This window comes from Mandrillus leucophaeus, unplaced genomic scaffold (genome assembly GCF_000951045.1).
Source record: "Mandrillus leucophaeus isolate KB7577 unplaced genomic scaffold, Mleu.le_1.0 Scaffold146, whole genome shotgun sequence".
NCBI classification, from domain to species: Eukaryota; Metazoa; Chordata; class Mammalia; order Primates; family Cercopithecidae; genus Mandrillus; species Mandrillus leucophaeus.
Window position 1 is genome coordinate 4,260,149 of NW_012101432.1, and position 19,298 is coordinate 4,279,446.

The 19,298-nt window shown below is 38.5% G+C and overlaps 1 protein-coding gene across 2 annotated transcripts in view; it reads left to right on the forward strand.

The window, feature by feature from the left end:
- The window catches only part of SATB2 (SATB homeobox 2), a 211,497-nt gene that overhangs the window by 165,514 nt on the left and 26,685 nt on the right, over nt 1-19,298 (forward strand). For both annotated transcript variants that reach the window (XM_011974555.1, XM_011974554.1), the window contains one exon: nt 9,845-10,042. In XM_011974555.1, coding sequence (XP_011829945.1) covers nt 9,845-10,042 — 198 coding nt within the window. The remainder of the gene's footprint in view (nt 1-9,844; nt 10,043-19,298) is intronic.

Here is a 19,298-nt window from a genome sequence, read left to right on the forward strand (position 1 = left end):
ATAAAAGAAAAAGGAAAGAAAGACTAATTAATTTTTGTTTTTGCATCTCTTCTTAAAATGTCTCAGGCATATATTTATACATTTTTTAAAGAAATAATTTATATTTTGTGATTACATAAGTAATTTAACAACCTCATTTTTAAAAATTCAGAAAGTGACGAAGAGTATAAAAATAAAAACATGGATCAGCCATGATTTCATGACCCAGTTATAGTTACTATTAACATTTTAGAATCTTTTCTTTCAATGTGTATATGTTTGCATGGGAGTGTATGTGCATGTTTATATCCTAATTGATATCATAACTGTGTAACAAATAATTATAAGACAAGTTAAAACTATAATTTTTAAGACAACTTTTTTATGTAGGAGAGTAAATTTACAAAATATAAAATATTATCTTGTCTCATTAGTTTCCTAGCCTTTAAAAAATGTTGCACAAAGATCAAAGGTTTGCCATTTTGCACAAAAAGTACTCTAATGTTGATCTTACATTGTGAAGTTTCCATGTTGAGGACGCCTTTACTGGGGCTGGGATAACCCAGGGCACTGGAAGTAGGCATGTTGCTGCCCTGGCCTCTCTGTTATAAAGAGTAACAGAAACTGTAGGCCATAGGATACCCTGTGTAAAGTGAGTTGGTGGTCTGTCTCCTGATGATTTTGATTTTGCCATTTATATTCTGCACGTAAGGTAGGCTAAAATGATGTGTGCATCCTTGACTGAGTAGCTGCTAGGTAGGTTTCTTCAGAACGCAGTCATTCTGAGACCTATCATGGACCAGTTTCCACTCTTGTCCATTGGATCGAGTATACTAAAATTTAGGGGTGGTGTTCCAAATTCAAATTCAAAAAGTTTAATATATGTACACTAAAATTACCATTTGAAAAATGTTATATGCCTAGTGAAGGAATTTCTCAGATTCCCAAATGCCAAACTAAGTGGATGTGAACGTAGTGATGCATGAGCATCAAGTTGAGCCCTTCAGTCTCCCCTCTTTTTTCTCTTGGTAGAATCTCGAGAAATCAGATTCTAGTGAAGCAGTCTCCTCAGACATTCCTATAAGATCTCTGTTTTAATATCAACCTCATGATCAAGAATTGGGTTCTTTTTACCACCCTCACAATTAATTATGTTAATGTTTCATGCCTTAAAATGAGTCTTTATAGGAGTCCTTAGGCAATCAATAATGATGATGATAATGAAGATTAATCAGACTACATATGCAGTTCTTAAAATGTCGAATACTTTTAACTCATCACTAAAGTTTTAAACTCATTTTAAGTTCATTTTATCCTTTGCAGAAACCTTTGAGTTCATTATTTTGCCTGTTCATGACTTGGTAACTTTGAAAACTTGCGTGTGTCTTTGAAGCACATTAGGTTGCCATATTAAAACCTCCTCTCTGATTTCTTCCCAGCCCGTTGGGGAAGAGGACATTGAGTTAAACTGTGGTTCTTACAGTCAGAGAATGTTGGTATCTATGAATGGTTGCTACCACTTTGCTGTTGAGACTATCTAATCTTCTTTTCACAGGGCCAAGACTAGGGTAAGGCAAGCTAGCTGCCTAGGGTGCAAGATGTAAGAAGGCAGGCACACACTTGTCAAACCATACTGTTTACATTTCATGCACTAGTCGCTTGCTCACCTCTTTCTAGTCCCACCCTGATCTTTCAAAAGAGTCTTAACTCTTGGTTGTCTGCCTGTTTGGTTTTCCCAACCACTACCCCGCCTGCCCCCCCAACTCCCGCCACCCACCCATTATGATAAGTTCTTTAGGAAGTTTGCAATATACATTGATATGTCACAGGTGTGCTGACGTTTGGACCTGAAGGGAGGCACTGGAAGCATTTTTATTGTTTTCTGTTCGATATTTTAGCCTAATACATTTTGCTGTTAATATCTTTCTACTGTTGAAGTGAAGAAGTCCAAAATTCTAGATTCATTCTTCTTTTTTGACAAACACAAATGGCTTTTTCAGGTGCATGTACCCATGTATGCTTGCATGTATGTTTGTACATATTTATACATGTAAAGGCATACCAAATCTCCATACTATTAAATAGCTATGTATATTCCGTGTATGCTAAGGAGGGCAACAACATTTTGTGTAATCCCATCTTGACTTGAGCGCAGTCTATCAGAGGTTTAAAGGGCTCTTCTGAAGTAAAATTTTCCTTACTGTCAATTACAGACTCAATCTTTACAGACACATCCATAGAAATGTCAGTGACATGCATAAGATAACCCAGAGATAGCTACAAATTGGTCCCCATAAAAATACAGTTTAGAATTTAGTATACAATTTTGAAAAGTAAAGAAGCAGATCATTTTTACTTATCATATTTAAAGTATAAAATAATTAACCTTGAACTTTAACCAAACAGCCAGCACAATTTTTTCAGGTTTAGATAACCTCCTTGTCAGGGATTCACTGAAGCCTTTGACAAGCCTTCCTTGTAGTTAGGCTTTTATCCATTTCAGTTTTCTTGATTAGGTTATCTTGAGTCATTAGGGGGTTTATTTATTTTAATAGACACTTATTGGATTCATGAAAAGAGAATTTGGTGACGAAGAAACAAGAGCTGAATATTATGTGGCTCATTTCACACTTCAGAAGAGTCTCAACCATCTGAAGAGAAATCCTTTCACAGTTACAAAAGTTTGTTTGGGGACTTTATGTGCTTCCATGTAGAAAGCGAACTGTCTGTGGTTAATAATATGAATTTCCTTTTGAGACACTCAGAAAACATTTCCCTTTGGTTACATATGCTGACATTTTCTGTATTGAAGATGTGGGTGAGTAAATGGCCTTTTGCATTTCTGCTGCAAGAATCTATGAGTCATTCTTCTGAAGAACTGTTCATTTGCTGAGTTATTCATTCATTAGAGTTCCTAAAGGGCCAAGGGGGTGGGGGCTACTTACTAATTAGTAGGTGAATTAACTCATTAGCTTTGTATTAGGCATACAAAGGGGAATAATCACTGTGACAAGGCCCTGCCTTCAAGGAGCATATACAGCTTTATTCAACAAGGGCAAAGTTACTAACTCTCTTGTGGGAGATTAGAGAAGGCTATGGACTTGTGTTTAGTGCTGGGCAAGTTCTAGTTTGTATTTGTTCTGAAATATTGTAAAAACTGGAAAATTGGTCATAAACATAGACCAATGTTTTTAAAGGAAAAAAATCATGGAGGCTGTGAGAAGTTGGGGTCCAAACCAAGTGTCCTGGGGAAGAGAAAGCAAGCCACTTTGTATGCAGAGGCATTTCAGTACCATGGACAGGAACCTCACTCTTTTCAGCTGTGGTGTGTCCCTCCCCTCCTTATCACTTACACATAAGATTTACAGCTAAGATTCAAACTCATATCTGATAGGCTCCAAGCTTGAACACTGGGCCATATTACTGTGTTGTGAAAGGCCTCCCTGGTCATTTGAACATTCTCAGCCTTTGGTATGTGGTTTGGAGGATATGTCACTCATTGATTGTCGACTTGAAATATTTTAATCTTTTAAAATATTTTCTAAGTGAAATAGATATTTCCATACCTCATTCATTTTCAATTGAAGAGAGCTTTAAAAACTCTAGTATTAACAGCAACAACAAATACACACATATATACACACACAGAGAGAAAAGAAAGTGGTTAAAATGATAACAGATTGTTTAAATGATTGATGTAGTGTGGTTCTTTATGATCTATGTCATGTCTTTTTAGAATGAACACTCCTCGAGGGTAGAACTTATGAAGCGTGCACTTTATGAGTACCCGGCCATTGTGGGTCCCAGTTAATACCAAGCCACACAAGTTCACTATGAAAAAAGATATCTAGGCTAGGATAAGTCATGCTCTTGACTTTATTGTAGCCTTTCCCCCAAGAACGTCTTAAAAAGGAAGAAGTTGGGGGAAAGAGAGGAAAATAAAGATAAGTTAATTCTTCATCATATCAGTTAAAAAGCCTTCAATGACTCCTAGGGCCCATAAGATTAAGATAAAAATTGGGTTTTTTGCTTGGCATTCTTTATAATCTAAGCCCTACCTTCATTTCTAGACTTTCAGTCCTCTCCCCACCTGGTGGAAATCTATCTTTATCTTCCAAGATTCACCTTGTATGCCATATTCTCAATAATGACACTTTTCCTGAACTGCTTCATGGTCAGAATTAATTACTCACTTTCTTGTTGGCAATCTCAATTAACCTTTCAAGTAAAAAGTAACAATGACAATTAGGTAATATATGTAATGTACTAGCCCATTGCATGGCATGCAGGAGATGTGTGCTCAACAGAAAATTGTTAACAGAATCAGTGTCCTGAGAGACTACTATTACTGTTTGCAATTTATATAATGGACTATTTTCCCTATCATATTCATGTATTAGAGATGAGGAAACAAAACCTTAGAACATTGACAAGGTTGCTTCTGAGAATTAGTGCTTCTCTCCAACAATAACTCTCTGAATTTGAGTCCGTAAAACATTCCTCTAGGCTAATTTCTATGTACTCTAATAATTTTGGTTCAATCTAATGACTGTTTATTGAGAAGCTACTATGTGCAAGAACCCATACTCTGCTCTTAAAATGCTAAAATGAGTAAGAAACCAACCCTTGCCCTCCACTCCCATCAAGAAGCTAACTGTTCTGATAGGAATGCAGACATACCCATCCCTAAAAATAATAATGATCGAGTTGTGAAAAGGTATAAACAATGCTTCAGGGTTACACAAGAGTGGGCAACAAATGAGACCACATCAGCTGAGCCTTGAAGTATAGCTTCTCACGGGGAAAAGAAGTTTGAGTGTGAGACATTCCATTTAAGAGAGTAACATGGCAGAAGCATGAAGGTGAGAATGTACCTGTGAGCAATTCACAGTGGCTGGAGCACAAGGTCAATAGGGGAATTGGTAGGAGACGAGGTCATGAGAGAAAAATGGGGGCAAATTGTGGTTATTATTGTTGCCTCTTAGTAGTGTTCTTGAATTGTGAACTAGAGATTCTCCCCTTTATGCAACTCATTAATGAAACTATCACCTTAATAAAAGATAAACTATGAATTTATTATTCATCTTCCAGAAAGAATTAATGACACATTTCTTCAAATAGTAAGCATGTCTAATACATTTACAATGTGATTTGCTTTGTAAATGTAGATTGATATGCAACTTTTCAGGAACACGTGGATTGTAAACAAACTATGTCTTGACTGGTAGGAGTGTCACCTCACCTGCATAGTTGGAAGGGCAGTCAGAGTTGTTTTTTCTACTGAGGGAAATATATTTGTTTAAGAGGCTGATGAGATGGCTAAAATGAGATATGAATAAATATTATTTGCTTATGCACCCTAATGCTTGGGAACTTTTTAACCATTGATTGCAAGGAAGCAGTCTTTGAACTTATTAATGCATTCCTTCTCTGGATTCAGATTTTGGAGGTAAAATAAAGTTTTAATTGCGAACCTCTTGGTATTATTACACTTGGGCTCCATGTATATTTTTCTGTATAAGTTCCAGGAATTTCCTGTATCTAAAAAAGCTTTTTATTTTGAACTAATTTTAGACTCACAAAAATGTTGCCAAACTAGTATGGAAGGGATCATTGCACTGTATTGTATGTCCCTCACCTATCTTCCCCTAATGTTGACACTTTATGTCACCATAGTGCAATTACTGATGATAGTACAATTATCAAAACCAGGAAATTGACATTGTTTCTATACTGTTAACTAAACAAAAGCCTTATTCTAATTTCAGCAGTTTCTCTACTAATGTCTATTTTCTGGGTCAGGATCCTATCCAGCAACCACATTACATTTAGTTGTTATTATTTCTCCTTAATCTTCTGCAGTCTGTGACAGTTCTTAAGTATTTCCTTTTCTTTTATGACCTTGCCATTTATGGTTATTTTGTTGAACAGTTCTCAGTTTGGGATTGTTTGATATTTTCTCATGTTTTGACTGAGATGATGCATTTTGGGCAAGACTACCTCAGATACGATGTTGTAACATTTGCAGTATATCATTTCAGAGCATTCATGGTGTCAGTATATCATCACTAGTTATTTGACCTTGACCACGTTGTCACGGTTATTTTTTCTTTGTACCTTTAACCCTGATGGTTTATCACTGTCAGCTATTTCTGACAGATAACAAGATCATGGAATGTAAAACCGAAAAGGAACTTAGAGACCATCTTTTGTTAACCCATCCTTTTACAGTTAAGCACCCAGGAGCTTGAAAAGGGTAACTATTTGCCCAAAGGTCACCCAGTTATTTAATGACAGACCAGGAACTTAGCAGTTAGGTCTTAGAGATCCGTGTTTGATACTCTCTACACTTCCTAACTATGCTCAAACATATGTAATTCACTCAGTCCTAGTTTTACCAGATTGTGAAAGTTAAATGAACTGTATGAATATCCAGCCAACCTTTGGTCAAAACTTAAAACCAGGCTAAGAGAGAAATCCCAGGGAAGTATATATACTCCACAGTTCATGGTGCCCACTCACAGAGCTGGCCAAGGCTGGAAACAAGATGAACTTCTGTGTCAGCATTTCTGAAATGAAAATTATTCTCATGGAATGCTCCACATAACACAGAGAAAACAACAAAAACCTACTTGAGATTTTTAACAGAAAAAGGAGATTTGTTTATTAATAATTCATGAGTTCCCATTGAACATGCACGACAGAAACAGTGCTATTCAATAGAGAATACTGTCATCTGTCACTGTTTTATTTGACATTTACACTTTTTTTTTTGCCTGATACTGCAGAACTTTCTTGGATGGCATGCAAAAATTATATAAATGAAAAAAATCCCAATGTGGGGACCCTTTATCTCTTCTGTGATGGGTTCACTCACAATTACATACATGTGTGTTCATGCAACTGCGTGGCACTTTCTCACACATTCATTAGCCAGCAAACAAGCTAATAAGAGACCCTATTGAGAAAACAGAGATAAGCATCCCAAATGGGCTGGTGAAAAGATGATATGAATAAAATGATGGTGCATGAGATGGGAAGTGAGGTGGAAGAATAGATTTCCTGAAGATAGGCATACAAATACGTGGAATGAGCAAGCGAGCCAGAGCAAGGGGAAGGCAAATCATGGCTGCCATGAAGAAAACTAACACAAAAATACATTGCCAGTTCAGATGCAAAATAAATACCTATAAATGGCATCACAGGAGTGCCGGTATTATGGAATAATGACCTTTAGGAGAAGAGCAAGGTAGAGTTAGGATCACCTTCCGATTTTGTGCTACTATAAGACTCTTTACAATCTTTCTGCTCTGTAGGTTAGTTATTATTATAAAAATCACAGAACCAGCTGATACATTCATAAGCTAATTATTGAGGCAGCTGGGTACACATGGTGCAATATGTCCAAGGCTGTGAAGTATCACAGATTTCTTGGGGCCTGCTGTGGTGGGGGTGCGCTATTGAAGGCTCCATCCCTTAATCTGATCAGCCAAGCAAACACTTTGTGGGGAAACTAGATTAATAACCCTCTAAATACCATGAATGTGCTTCATCTTCAAAACCGGGTTCCCTTAAACATGCTATTAGCTCAGCTCCATGAGGGATTTGAGGAAGTTCTCTGGTGCCTTAAGAACAGGGTCTTGTTGGCTACCTCCCTGTGCCAGAAATTAATTTGGTTTGCTTATGTCTGCACACATGATCACACTTGTGTCTAATCTGCTCCCTAATAGCTTCAAGGTCAAGACCTTGCATGTCAGTGGGCAAATTGAGCACTACACTTCTTAAAGACTGATGGCAGACAGCACACAGTCCATAACGAGGCCTGTAGTGTTGTTCTAAGTGATTGTAATGAGTGCAGATTATAACAGCGCATATAAATCAAATGCAGCAATGAATGTTGTGCGAGACATTCCCAGTGTCATAAGTGGAGATACCACTCAGCTGTCACCTGTCTCCTTTCAAGCTGCAGCTTCCCACAATGCAGTTCAGTCCTCAAGCGGAACAGCAGGTGCTGTCTTCCTGAAGGTCTGGGTATCTCAGATCTTCATCTTTTAACAGATGCAGGTTTTTGTTTGTATTTTCCATTGAATGATTGGTCTCCATGTTCTTGCCTCCCCTGGGAGATGTTAAACATACCTGTTTGAAACATTTGAAAGAATTCAGTTGGATACTTACTCAGATCTGTGAAAAGATAGAGAAGTAGGAGCTTATTTTTCCACTTGTTTTCCATTTCAAGAATTTTTACTTTAAGCAAAGAAACCCTTGAGGAAACACTTGGAGATTTTTAAAAATATAGTTTATTTTTAAAAATATAATTTATTTTCTGGTAGGGATAAAAAAATTTGTCTTTATTTTTTATATACATTGCACCTTGAAAATCAAACGTTATCTGCCTTTCAATTGAGTTGAAAAAGAAATCTGTGAAAATACTTGGAAAAATATTTCCAAGCAAATGATAAGATATCTTGTTTTCATTCTTCCTAACCTTCTAACTCTCCCAAGCTTCCAGTTTATTGCAAGAAAAGATCAGGTCTGCGCAAATGTGGCCTCTCACTTGTAAAAACAAGGCAGTGTTGTGTTACAGATTAGTTTATAAATCCCCGGTGGCTTCACAGTTCAGTGCCTACAGCTGCTGCAGATGGGCCTGGGTTTTTGTCTCTTCGCGGTGCTGCAGCCGGCAGTTGAAGGAGAAAATGGAATGATCAGGTTATTAACATGGAGGCCGTGAGGAAGAGGCTGCACAATGAGAACAGCTGGTGTTGCTGTCTTGGCTGATGCAGCGGAGATAATCAAATCTTGCCTTTTTTTTGGGTAAAGGCAGAAGACACAGTGGAGAGTTAGACAAACAACAGCTTATGATATTATATGGGGTTTTTATAATGCATGTCAGGAAATTTCATTGGCTTACAAGTGATGATATAGAATTTGTTGAGGTTTGGGAATATTTTTCACAAAGTCATTCATGTTTATGTACCTTTTAAGATAAATTTTTACTCTTTTGCAAAAGACATGATGTGGGACAGTTCTTGTTTTGAAAATTAGCGATGTAGCTTGGAAATGATGGGTTAGAAAGCTACTGGGTAAAATATTTTGACATGAGTCAGTGAGCGATGTTGACAGCATCCTCTGTATTATTTTCATATAATCCATCATTATTTGCATTACATTTTCTTTCTTGTGCAGTTGAAAGAGAGAGAACATCCGGATGCCAGAGTTTGGAAGCAGACATTTGCAGGTGTGACCCGACCAACTGCCTACCTTCCTGCAGGTGTGGCTGTGGCGGGAAGGTGATGGTTAAGAGGGCCTAGAGCCCGAGATATTCAGAGGTTGAGCAAATATGCATTTCTTTTCATTCTAGCCAAGGTTATTGCTTCTATTTTGCGGAGTTATTGATAATTCTAAGAATATTTCCTCCCTAGAGAATTCAGTGTTGTTTACACCTAGACAATTTTTCTTTTTTAGAATTTGCTGTCCTGTAATGCACATTTGTTTATCTTCACTCTTAGCATGAAATGCTGCCCAGTTGGGTAATTTTAAAATTGTAGCTGACTGACACAAAATACTTTTTCTGAGAACAGATAACTATAATCTTGCTTATCTTTTACAGAGAAACTGCAATTGAGAATATATTCTATAGGCAGAGTGATACGATATCTAACAAGAGGAAAGATTCTTGGGCAGTGGTATAACCACCTATGTGGTCAGGGGTTGGTTTTTAGAGTCAGATTGTTCTAGTATCTCCCCAGGTTGGTGGGAACAATTTTGACAGAAAAAGATGTACTGTGATGGCACTGGACCACAGTCAAGGCCCCCTCAGCTCCTCTGCACTCTGCAGGTTAATGCAAGCGACCTCCTCTCTCTCCAGGGCTGGCTGTGTGAACTGCTCCGCTGGAAGGAGAACCCAAGCCCAGAAAACCGCACCCTCTGGGAAAACCTCTGTACCATCCGTCGCTTCCTGAACCTTCCCCAGCATGAGAGGGACGTGATCTACGAGGAGGAGTCGAGGCATCACCACAGCGAACGCATGCAACACGTGGTCCAGCTTCCACCTGAGCCAGTGCAGGTCAGTGTCCCCAACCCCCGCATCCCACCTGAGCAGGGCTCTCTGTGCCAGCAGTAGCTGCTGAGGGTTCAAGTAGCACACATCACACCAACTTCTGTTAGAGGGTGTCACATGCCAGGTCCCAAGTACGGAAGATGCTGTTGTCACAGTGGGTACTGTGTGTATATTTGTGTGTGTGCATGCGCGCGTGTGTGTGTATGTACACACAAAGAAAAATGACTGAGAAGTTGAATGCCAAAGACAGCTGCTTTCCTGAGAGCATTTTACTTGTGGGATTATAAAGCCAGAGCACTCACAGAGAATTAAATCTCTTGATCGGAAAACATGGTTTCCATCAGTTCATTTTCTATAAAAAACCTGTGAAGTAGTTTTGCATCCAAAATCCCTCAAAGAATGTTTGATTAGACTGAGGAAAAGAAATAGCCACATGACCTAGGGAATACCATTGAACTCATCTGAACTTTGAGAGACAGATTGTGACAGATTCTTAGAATTTTAAGATGAGATTTTGCTGTCCTTGGTTACATCTCATTTAGAAATCTGCCTTCCTTTGGATTGCGTGTTTTGTTGGCTTAGGTTTTGCTCTCATTGAGAGAAATAATATTGCTTTGCCATAGTAATTGAGTTTAACTACTGACACTTTCCATAATCTAAAATTAATTGCTTTCAAGAAGAAATACTGATTGAGATTTCCAACATTAGGCCCCCTAGAGTTTGGCCCACAAATTGTTGTGGTAGGTTATAAGATGGGCCTGCTGCCCAGTACCCTCAATTTCAGCTGCCACCAAAGAGGACCCTTCTGCCTCTCTCTCAATCTCCTGAAGTAAGAAAAAGTTGAGGCAGGAGTGCATGTGTGCACATGTGTGTGCAGAATGGAAGAGGAGAAGACAAAGGGAGAGTGAGGCACGGTTTCTTGATAAAAATAGAGAGGAGTGGTGAGGGATGCAGTAAAACACCCCATCCTGAGGTTCCTGTCTCCTTTCCCCTCACTCCCCCTCACACACTTGGGAGAGAAGCCAGAAGTTAACACATCTTTACGTCACTTTTCATCTAAATATCGTCATCTCTGCCAATGATTTTGTGCTATGCTTTTGTGTTATCATTGGTCAGTTTCCAGGGACAAAGTCACAGAGTGAATTGCCCAAACTTAATAGTAGAGGCAGTCTCTTGCAATATCCACAGTCATCCCAGAGTTAGGAATGGGGATGGGGGTGATGAGGGTATCAGCACATCCTCACCCTTTAGGACCCACCCTCCCCCTTTCCTTCTTGGTCCTTTTCTGACCAAGGCCTCATCCACCACCAGGGCACCTCCCTTTAGATAATTAAACCCATGTACTGAGCCACACAGAGCAGTGGCTTTCAGACTTCGAGATTCAATTGAAATTAAAATTAAAGAGGGGCCCAATACAGGCTTTCCAACCTTTTATTTTAGAAAACAAATTTATTTGAAAAGTTTTAGGGAAGCTCTTATTTACTATCAATATCATTTCATAACATACTCTTTGATAGCAGACAGATTAATGAAATGGATAGCCTCAGACAAAAGATCATGTAAACGGTACAGTTCAGCCGTGTGAAAATCTATCACTCCCCCAACATCCCCACCGCTTTTTTTTTTTTTTTCTAATTTTGATGTGAACTGTATTAGATTTCTGTCTTGAACCAACACAAGGCCAAGGACTTGCTTCAGGGAACCACTGATTTTGCATGGACTTTTTATTCAGGGCCTATCTTAGTTCAGTACAAGTTAAGTAGAAATAAAGCAGCAAGGAAAAAGCAATTGATTCTACATATTAATCACAGCTCATTTTAATCATAAGATGGTGATAAAGTTGAAAACTTAGAGAAATTTGAGATAAAAGTAATAAAATGCATTGTTTGTTATAATTGAGGGCCTCCCTTCATCTGGATGACAGCTCTTATACCATACCTGTCTGTTTTTTGTCCATAAATTATCATCTTGTTGGGCCCTTTGTTTATTGGTAGCTAAAAGTATATTTAACATAATATTTTGTCTTACAGTTGGCCAGTTTGAGTACAGTAAATCTCAGAAGCAGACAGCCAATTGATTTATGAGTTTTATTATCTTTTCTATTAGTATGTCAGAACTAGAGTATGCTGACAATATTTAATGGCTAAGCATGAATCTGTAATTTTTCTTTTCAGTTTTAAGCATCTTGTAGCTATTAACATTAACTTCTGATATCACTAAGAGAGATGCACTTATTTTATAAAAGGTTATTCCCATCACTCAGATCTTAGCTAAAGAGTTTACAAATTAGGTAATTTTCTCTAAAGTGAATTTGCCTCAGCCGTTGACCTTGAGCCCATAACTACTGTGAAACTCATCAGCACATCACTTTTTTTTAACATTATGCCTATATCTGAGTGACACTGCTTTGCAATGTTGAATTTATGTCTGTCAGCAAAATACAAAGCTGTGGATTGTTTATTACAGTCATAATATGAAAAGTGAAGAAAAATAACTGACACTACACAGCAGAACTCCTGAGACTAGAGAATACAGTTGGCACAGCCTCAGTGACTTGGGGAGGGCTGTATTTAAAAACATACCAAGCTACTACAAAAAGGTCTGTAATTGTCCAAAAGTCAAGGACTCGGGGTTGGAATTCACTTGGGGCTTTCATATCAACTAAATTTTTAGTGAGATACAGTTACTTACCTGTTTTAGAAATCTTAAAAATTCATATGTAGGGTAATATTAGTTTGGTGATGTTACATTTTTGTCTAATTAGATAGGAAATGTGCCATTATTAAATTGTTAACTATGGGTGAAATCAGTGATTATTAAGAGCTTCTGATATAGCAGCATATTAAAAAACATGTAAATCCTCTTCATTTGTGGTCATGGAAGTGTGCCATTTAAATTTCTTTAGGTAATTAGGGTACACTATTCCCAAATTTTTCATAAATGGTAAAGATATGAGGCAGTGATTTCCGTGCATAATTACCCACCAGAATAATCTGTTGTATTAGGGTCCCACAGATGTACTGAAATAAAAAGAGGGAACTTTGCATCGCTCCTCCTCCATTTGGTGCTTTCTGTGATATTGAGAAGTCCCTTAGAGTCACAGCCTCTCTTCTTTCAGAAAAGAGGAACTTTTTCTTATTGTTTGTGTACAAATGGAGTTGACAAATGGACAGTTTTTTATTGTCTGCAGATGTGTTTCTGTTAAGCCCACAAAAGGTTTAGAAATTGTAAGCCCTTGTTTTTTAAGTTCAGGGGCACATGTACAGGTTCATTACATAGGTAAACTTGTATCATGGGGACCTGCTGCACAGATATTTCATCACCTAGGCATTAAGCCTAGTACCCATTAGTTATTTTTTGGACCCTCCCCATCCTCCCACCTTTTACCCCTCTATGGGTCCCTCAAATCCACACTTAAAAATTAGAAGATATCCGGCTGGGCGTGGTGGCTCACGCCTGTAATCCCAGCACTTTGGGAGGCCGAGGGGGGCGGATCACAAGGTCAGGAGATTGAGACCATCCTGGCTAACATGGTGAAACCACATCTCTACTAAAAATACAAAAAATTAGCCAGGCGTGGCGGGGGACGCCTGTAGTCCCAGTTACTCGGGAGGCTGAGGCAGGAGAATGGTGTGAACCCAGGAGGCAGAGCTTGCAGTGAGCTGAGATTGCACCACTGCACTCCAGCCTGGGCGACACAGCAAGACTCCATCTCAAAAAAAAAATAATAATAATAATAATTAGAAGATATCACATAAAATCTAGAAGATCAGAAGATGTGATCCAAGCTCAGAGTTTTATGTGGCTGGAGTCAATGTCCTTTCTGCAGGGCATACACTTACTGTCCTGCTGCCCTGGTCCCTGTCTCCCCTCCTTTGAGTGCACATGCATATATAGCTGTCATTTGATTTCTTGAGGCATGTCTCCTGTCAGGTCACCTGACCACCTCATCAAAGCCACAAGTAAGTGCCTTTGCCCCATGGCTCCAATTTCTTTGATGGTAGCTATTACATGCCATTTCTTTTTATATTAATTTATTATAATTTTATAATCCCAACACAATTTTTTGCATGCTTAAGTTCATGTTTGATGGCATTTCTCTTCAGAGATGAAGCAAGGTTATAGTTGAGATCACGCTGGGCCTGAGCCACTGAGGGACGTCGTCAGCCCCAGAGACTCATCAGCCCTGGGAGAATGAAGCGATTCTTCCTTGGGAAGTTGGATTTCTCCAGGTGTTGTGTAGCTTTGATGTCATATTGAATTATCTGGTTTATCCAACTTTCTCTTTAGTATTCTCAGTCTCTTCAGAAACCCTGATTTAAGCCCCTGCTTTTGGAAGCTAGTTCTTCAGGATCTGAACACACTTCGTGAGCTAGATCCTGTCACATCATGAATCCACAGTTGGACCAGCATTGCCCCAGAGGGGTGAGAATTGGTTCCTGGGGAGTGTAAATATCTTAGATTCACAGTGGTTTGTGACCCTGCAAAGGAACTTGGTACATGAAGAGATAATATCTCTCTGGTATTAAAATTTCATGAAGAGCGGCCATGATTAAACAGAAATGCCCCAAAAGCCTTCTGAGGGGACAGTAGTGAAACACAAGTTGAGAAATACTAATCTACGTAATGTTTCTAGTCCATATGTAGATAGCACAGAGGAGAGACCTTGGGAGGCAAACCAAACCAAAGCATTTCCTGAAAAAGAGGAAATAAATTCTGTTTTTCACCCTGAAAGTTTGGAGACAAAAGTATTCCTGTGGTTGTAGCGATTTTTCTCGCAATGGTTATTATAACCCAAGGCCCTGTGCTGAATGGATGTTCTCAGCTTAGAATAAAACACTGGTTAGGTTAGGTTCATTACTACCAACTCCATTTTACAATTGGAAAAACTGGAACAGAGACGTCAAGCCTTGCCTGAAGCCAGGGTTGCCAGCGGAGTGAAAACACAGATGATTTTGGCATCCAGTCTTTCCTCTGACCACACTTCCCTCCTCATGCAGGAGAGAAGAGAGGACATTGCTCATGCTATGACTAGGTCACTGAGCGAGGGTGATTAGGGAGCACTTGCCAAATTGTTCCTGTCTGTGTCATTTGTGCTTTATTGTGTTTCCACCACACTGTTTCCATGGGTTATTTTGTAAGTTCAGGAATTCTGAGCTTGCTGCTGTGTGGTTTCCTGACAAGTACTTGTTTTAAAATTCCATGCCGTACATTGAATAAGAATGTGAGACCCGGTTAGTGACAGTCAGACACCAGCATTGTCCCTTGACTTGTCTGGGTTGCTTCTCAGGCTATTTTCAGCATTTTCTAAGCCACAGACTCCCTGTCATTGATAGTGACCAATAATTCTCAACCAGGGGAGATTTTGCTTCCATGGGATATTTTGGCAATATCTGGAGTCATTTTTGGTGTTTATAGTTTTGGGGGTGCTACTGGCATCTAGTGGATAAAGGTCAGGGATGCTGCCAAATATCCCACCATGCACAGGGCAGCCCCCCAAAACAAAGACTTATATGATCTACAATGCCAAGAATGAGGCTTGTACCAGTAATTGCCTGACAGTGAAAGATAAAAAATCATTAGTATCTCTGAGGCTGATTCTGAGTTTTTTCTATTAAAAAACTCAGTAATAATAACAATGGTGACACTGCTGCTGCCTCTCCTTCATCTTCCTTCCTCTTCCTCCTCCCTTCTTCCTCCTCCCCCGCCTCCTCCTTTTCCTTCTTCTCTGGCAGTAAGTAGCCTTTTTGAGAGCCAGGCTTTCAAAATGTGAGATTTTCACATGTCTTATCTTCTTCAGTTATTGTGAACAACCAAAGGGGTGGTTGGTTTTTATCTATTAATACTTTCACAGATGAGAAATTGAAGCTTAAAGAAGTTAAAGTAACTCGCTCAAAGTGAGAACTTAAATTCACATCTGTCTACCTTCAGAGTCTGACTTTTATCGTGTGCTGGAAAGCGCTGCTAACATGCGACAGCCAGCATTCCCTGAATACTTACTATTAGCTGTCTGCTGTGATGCAGAGCTGTTTATGAGATCTTCATTTTTAACCATTCACTGAGTAGATCTAGTTCTGTGAGTTTTCTTATTTACAGGACACCTAATGCACTGAAACTTACGAACCATTGGTGTGATGTCAAAGAACTGATGTGACTGAAATTTTTACCTTTCATAGCTGCTTTGGCATTTTTGGGATGGCTTCAGAATATGCCTCTTATCGCTAATGTTCAAGGGCACTTCAGATTTACCTCTCAGCCCTGGGAATCTGACCCTGATTTTCTACTCCAGCTGCACAGACGGTATCTTGATTTGTAAACCTGCTTCCTGAAGGACATCTTCCAGGAAAATAAATAAACTAATTAATCTATTAAGAATGTTTGCAAATTTTCTTACCAGGTTACTGGAGTTTTTCTTTCACCTTGGATTCATTCCAAGCTCCTATTCAAAGCCTACTGTGTGAATGTGGCTGCAGAGTTTTGAATCCCCACTCTAGTCCTGAGGAGAGATGCAAATGAATACTTGCATTTGTAATGAAATATTGTAGCAGTTGGGTAGAAGTAGGTCCTCACTTGGGAAAATGTTGGGAGCTCCTGCCTGTCAGTGAGGCCGCACTAGCATTTTTCATGTTGATATTATGTTGTCCTCTATGTATTTATTCAACTTGAAGAGCATCCTTGATTTTTTATATTACTAGTTTTTCAACATGTCAAAAATTTAAAATTTGTCATTCAGGAATATAAAGAGATTTGGAAGTCATTTGTTATCAATTCTTTTTACTCTAAGAGACAGACATTTTCATCTTGGGTTTACCTTCCAAAGTGTACTGAACAGGTTTCCTTTAGTGATAATCAGAAAGCTGAAGAAGTTTACAGTCAGTAGATTAGATATTAGCTATGGCTTTGTTTTACCTAGAGATTTTTTAAAACTCTAAGAAACTGTAAAATTTAAAAAGTAGGCAGGCAAAGTAGGCCAAAGAAATTTACAGTTTCTTAAAGTTGTTCACTTATTTTCTTTTACCAGACAAATTCCAGCTTAATAATTGGAGATGTATTAAAGGAAATTGAGGATGCTAGAACTTCATGAAAATCCAGGTATAGGACTCTGAGTACAGTTAGGTTTCTCCGAACCTGGAACTGGGAATTCAGCAGCTGCCATTTATGGATTCACCTTCTCCTTTGCCATCTTGAACGTAGCATTACCTCTTTCTCGTGTCAGCTTCTTTCCACCGCAAGCTTTTCTTCCAAGCATCATCTGATTTATCATCTTCTGTATATCTCTGTCTACCTTGTAACTTCTGCGTACTACTCACAGTGTCTCTGCATTATAATTCTGCCTCCTCCACACCCTGCCCTGCCCACGGTTCATGCTGTACCTTATGACTTTTTCCCATGTCTTTGTCAAACTCACTTTCTCTTGCATACTCCATATTTACTACTTTAAGTTCATCTAAGAGGAAAATTGACCGGTTAATCTTATCCTCCTGAAAGTTGACTTTCTTGGCATTCAATTTCCAATCAGTCATCTGAATGCCTAATTTGGAAGGCATTGCATTTTAAAGAGAGAGCTTTGTTGGGCAAAATATTAGAATGACCTTAAGAAGAATAGGAAGTAGAAAGCCACCTGGCCATAGAGCACTTATAGGTAACCTGTGAATGAGCTGTCTTTGGGCTGGAAAGTTAGGGCCTTTTAGTGGAACGTGGGTTCTAGGACCCTGCAGTTACCAGGGTAAAAGAATACAGGTATGATTATCAAGTCTAGAACAAACCTTTCATTATCAAGGGAGATTCATAAGACTTCTTGTTTAATGTTTAAAGTTAGTGCTGTGGGCATGCAAGTAGTAGGAAACCAATGCCTAAAGGTGATTTTCAGTTCCATGTGTGTCCAGAGGATTCTACCTTTTTATTCTATTGCAGCTCTTCTAACATTTATCGTGTAGTCACATATGTTTAGTGAGTGTCCTGTAGAAGCTGATAAATATTAAACATAAATTTTTATAGTAGTCTCTTCTGGTTCTGCTTATGTTTTTTTTAAAGTCAGTTCAACATTTTACTAGGCTTATCATTTTAATTACTGGAGTTAGCTTTTCATTCATCATGGAGTAGTTCTATTATTTTTGCAAAGTAGAACTCCTCCTATGAGTGACTGGACCTCCATAACACACCGCCTTGCAAATTCAACATTCAGAGTTAGTTGCTGGTTGGAAGTGAAATATCAAACAGCTGGGTTCCACTTCCTTCAGTCTTTTCCTGCCTTCTGGGAACATAGAGAACTCTGGTTTCTTGAGTAGCTTGTTCTTCCATAATTGCTATGTTTCTTTAAATAATAGTCTATTTTTTAAATAATAGTCTAGTTTTTATATTCTGCATTTTTGAAAGGCAATACAATTCCTACACCTTACCCTCTTGGTTTTTAGATCCTAAAATTGAGTAGAAGACACTTTGTCCAATGCTTCCCTATAGGTAAAGGGAAGAATCACAGTCAGTTGTGTCATTTATATCGGTACAAAAAGTCCTCATGAATACAAGCCCAGTGCTCAGAAACCACTAAAATTACTAATATATATTGTCTTTCTATTTTAATAGGATATTGAGATTTTTAAAGTTTTTAAAAGTTTTGGGATAGCAAGGTACTCCTTAGACATGTTCTCATATTTTTTTCCTTCTGGTGATCGTAAATGAAACCAGGTATAATATTAAACCTTTAGTGCCTTGACTTTTTTTTTTTTTCACATTTTGCTAGGAAAATAAAACTAAACAGAATGCTTTTGAACATAAAGCTTCATTGGCTTTCTTTTTTAATATTGCTTTAGAATTTGTTAGGTGCTGGTTTTGCTGTTGTCCTATTGGTCAACTCGATGTTGCTATTTATCCCCTTCCCCTTCCCCTTCCCCTTCCCCTTCCTTCCTTCTCCCTCCCTCTCTGCCTCCCTCCCTCCTTCCCTGCCTCCTTTTACTTACTTTAAAAAAATATATGAAACACTCTTTAAACCTAGAAGAAGGCAGTGGCTAGTACATTTTGTGAAAGGGCAAACTGATTAAATTGAGTAGCATGGAGCAACAAGAAAATAGATAGAGACTAAGATAGAAAGTGCATTAAAATGCATCCTTCTTTCCCTTCCCACCCACAAAAAAACAACAACAATAAATCTAAACTAAAATTGAGGCACTTGTAAATATTGATGTGTCATAGTTCTAGTTAAGTGCCTTGTCACATTTCATCTGTGAGAGGGCAAACCACATTCCTTTATACTTGTATAGATAGC